This window comes from Loxodonta africana, chromosome 16 (genome assembly GCF_030014295.1).
Source record: "Loxodonta africana isolate mLoxAfr1 chromosome 16, mLoxAfr1.hap2, whole genome shotgun sequence".
In the NCBI taxonomy this organism is placed as follows: domain Eukaryota; kingdom Metazoa; phylum Chordata; class Mammalia; order Proboscidea; family Elephantidae; genus Loxodonta; species Loxodonta africana.
The window spans coordinates 1639223-1641731 of NC_087357.1; the positions used below are offsets into that span (position 1 = coordinate 1639223).

The 2509-nt window shown below is 40.5% G+C and overlaps 1 protein-coding gene across 1 annotated transcript; it reads left to right on the top strand.

Annotated features, from left to right (window-relative positions):
- The first annotated feature begins 697 nt into the window (after positions 1 to 697).
- On the top strand, positions 698 to 1886 carry LOC100658822 (olfactory receptor 5V1-like). Its single transcript, XM_003422566.3, has one exon. It carries the CDS (start codon positions 963 to 965, stop codon positions 1884 to 1886), a length of 924 nt encoding a protein of 307 aa, XP_003422614.1. The 5' UTR covers positions 698 to 962.
- The last annotated feature ends 623 nt before the right edge of the window (positions 1887 to 2509 follow it).

Sequence of the window (2509 nt, forward strand, 5' to 3'; positions counted from 1 at the left end):
CCCTTAACCACTTTGCCAGCAGGGCAAAGATAGAGTGAAATCCAAGTGAAATTGTTCACTACAGACTAGTAAACAAACACAAGTAAGCCTGTGGGTACCTTGCTTAATGTAAGCCGGTGTGTACCTTCCTTACTGGTTAATCCCCACCTGCATATATTCTTGGATGTAGCAGAGGCCCCTGAATCAGATCCAGCCAGGGGTGGAATAGTCAGTAAGCAAGGTAAGCACGGGCTTACTTTAAGCAAGGCACGCCTGCTCTTAATTGTGTTTACTTACTAATCTCTGGTGAGTAATGTCGCATGAGGTTCACCACATTTTTTGATGTAATCCAGCCCTGGATGCCTCCAGCCCACTGTTGTTCTGTTTGACGGCCTGGGAAATGTTATACTAAAATCAAAGTATATTTATTTCTTCTGAAAAATTTGAAGACTTGGCCTTATCATGCCTGCAGTCTCATATGGACAGCTCTTCTTTGGACCTATCCCATCTCTACTGTTCCTAATCTGTTCAATTATTGACATTATCTGCTCCACTTCTGTGAGCATTTGAATTATAACCTTTTCCATGCTTTTGTCCCACACAGTATCTAGTCAATGCAGTGCATGTAATAGTTGTTCAGTGAATAATTACTGAATGAATCAAACTATTTTGACTTTTGTATTAAGTAACGTGAATTAGTTCGATTGTATTATTTATTATGACATGTACGTGTATGTGTAGATAACCAAAACTTAAAGAGTATATGTTTATCTCTCCTTCATTTCTTAAGAACTTTTTATGCCCCAGAGGTAAGAGAACAGCTGCAAGGGAGAAAGAAACGAAAAGCAAGTGGGACTCATGAACCATGGTTGGGATCCAATTTTATTTTTGATCATCTCTTTGGATAGATTTATGACCGTGTGCTTTGAACACAACTGTCTTGAATATTTGTTAATGCTCTATTTCCATGACTTGGTAAGGAAATGACAAATGAGACCTCTGTGACGGAATTCATTCTCAAGGGCTTCTCAGACATTCTTGAACTGAGGCTCATTAGCACCGCATTTGTCCTTTTCATCTATCTCTTTGCCCTCCTGGGGAACATCTCCATCATCGCAGCTGTGACCATAGACAGCTGCCTGCACACCTCCATGTACTTCTTCCTGAAGAATCTGTCCTTCTTGGACATGTGCTATACCTCAGTCACCATCCCCAAGGCACTGATGAACTCACTCAAGCGCACAGGAGTCATTTCTTTTTGGGAATGTGTTGCTCAGCTCTTCTTGTTTGTAATGCTGTGTGCATCTGAATGCTTTTTGCTCACATCCATGGCGTATGACCGCTGTCTGGCCATTAACAGGCCCCTTCTCTATGGGGTTATTATGAGCAGAAAGCTGGGTACAGAGCTTGTCATTGTAGCCTGGTTGAGTGGAGCTCTCTATGCCACCTTCCACACAATTAACACATTTTCCCTCCTGTTCCGTGGGCCCAATGTCCTTGATCATTTCTTCTGTGATATCTCCCCCATCATGAAACTCTCCTGCAGTAACCCCCATATCAATGAGGAAGTTGGATTTGCAGTGGGAGGGTGCATCATTCTCGGTGCCTGTGCCCTCACCATAATCTCCTATGTTCTCATCATCTCCACCATCATTCACATCCGCTCTGCTGATGGCCGTTGGAAGGCTTTCTCCACCTGCTCCTCTTACCTGGCCACTGTCATTCTGTTTTATGTCACCGGGAGCTTTGCTTATCTGAGGCCTGCTTCCCATTACTCTCCTACTCAAGGACGGCTAGTGTCTGTGTTTTACTCCATCCTCACACCCAGCCTGAACCCTGTTGTCTATTGTCTGAAAAACAAAGACATGCAGGTGGCCCTGAAAAAACTATTTGCTCTGTCCAAATAGACATATTTTCTCTTACTGAGCATATTGCCCTGCATTGTCTTGGTACTTGGCTATATAACTCACTCTCTTGCAGTAATGGAGCCCAGATTTTGCATCTCATAAAACAACAATTTAAGAAAAGAATGAGTATATGCCACAGAGTTTGTTTTGTTAATTATTGACATTATAAGAAACAACAACAAAAAACTATTATAGGCTACCATTAACTTGCCATTGAAGTAAATATATATTAAGATTCCAAAAGTCCAAAAGATGTAATCTTAGAATAACAACAACAATAACGTTCTTTTTAGGGAAAGAACATGAATTGTAAAAATCAATACAATCGTATGTCATGAACATATCTATTAAAATGCATGAAAACATATTGAAATTTCTATTTTTATTTAAAATTTTCAGTTTCATAAATTTCTACCCAATGTCCAGTTTGATCTCATACTTAAAATTCAAATTGGGAGCAATACTCAGTGCTATTTTAGTCAATTTTGATTTTCTTTGTCAACCTCTGGGGAGCCTAGAAAAATACAGCCTTTATTCCTTTAGCCTATTGGCCCCTACCTCTCCATAGGCAGCAGGAAGAGTGTTCTCTACTTTTCTTGCTTGCAAAGGGTGCTATGAATAAG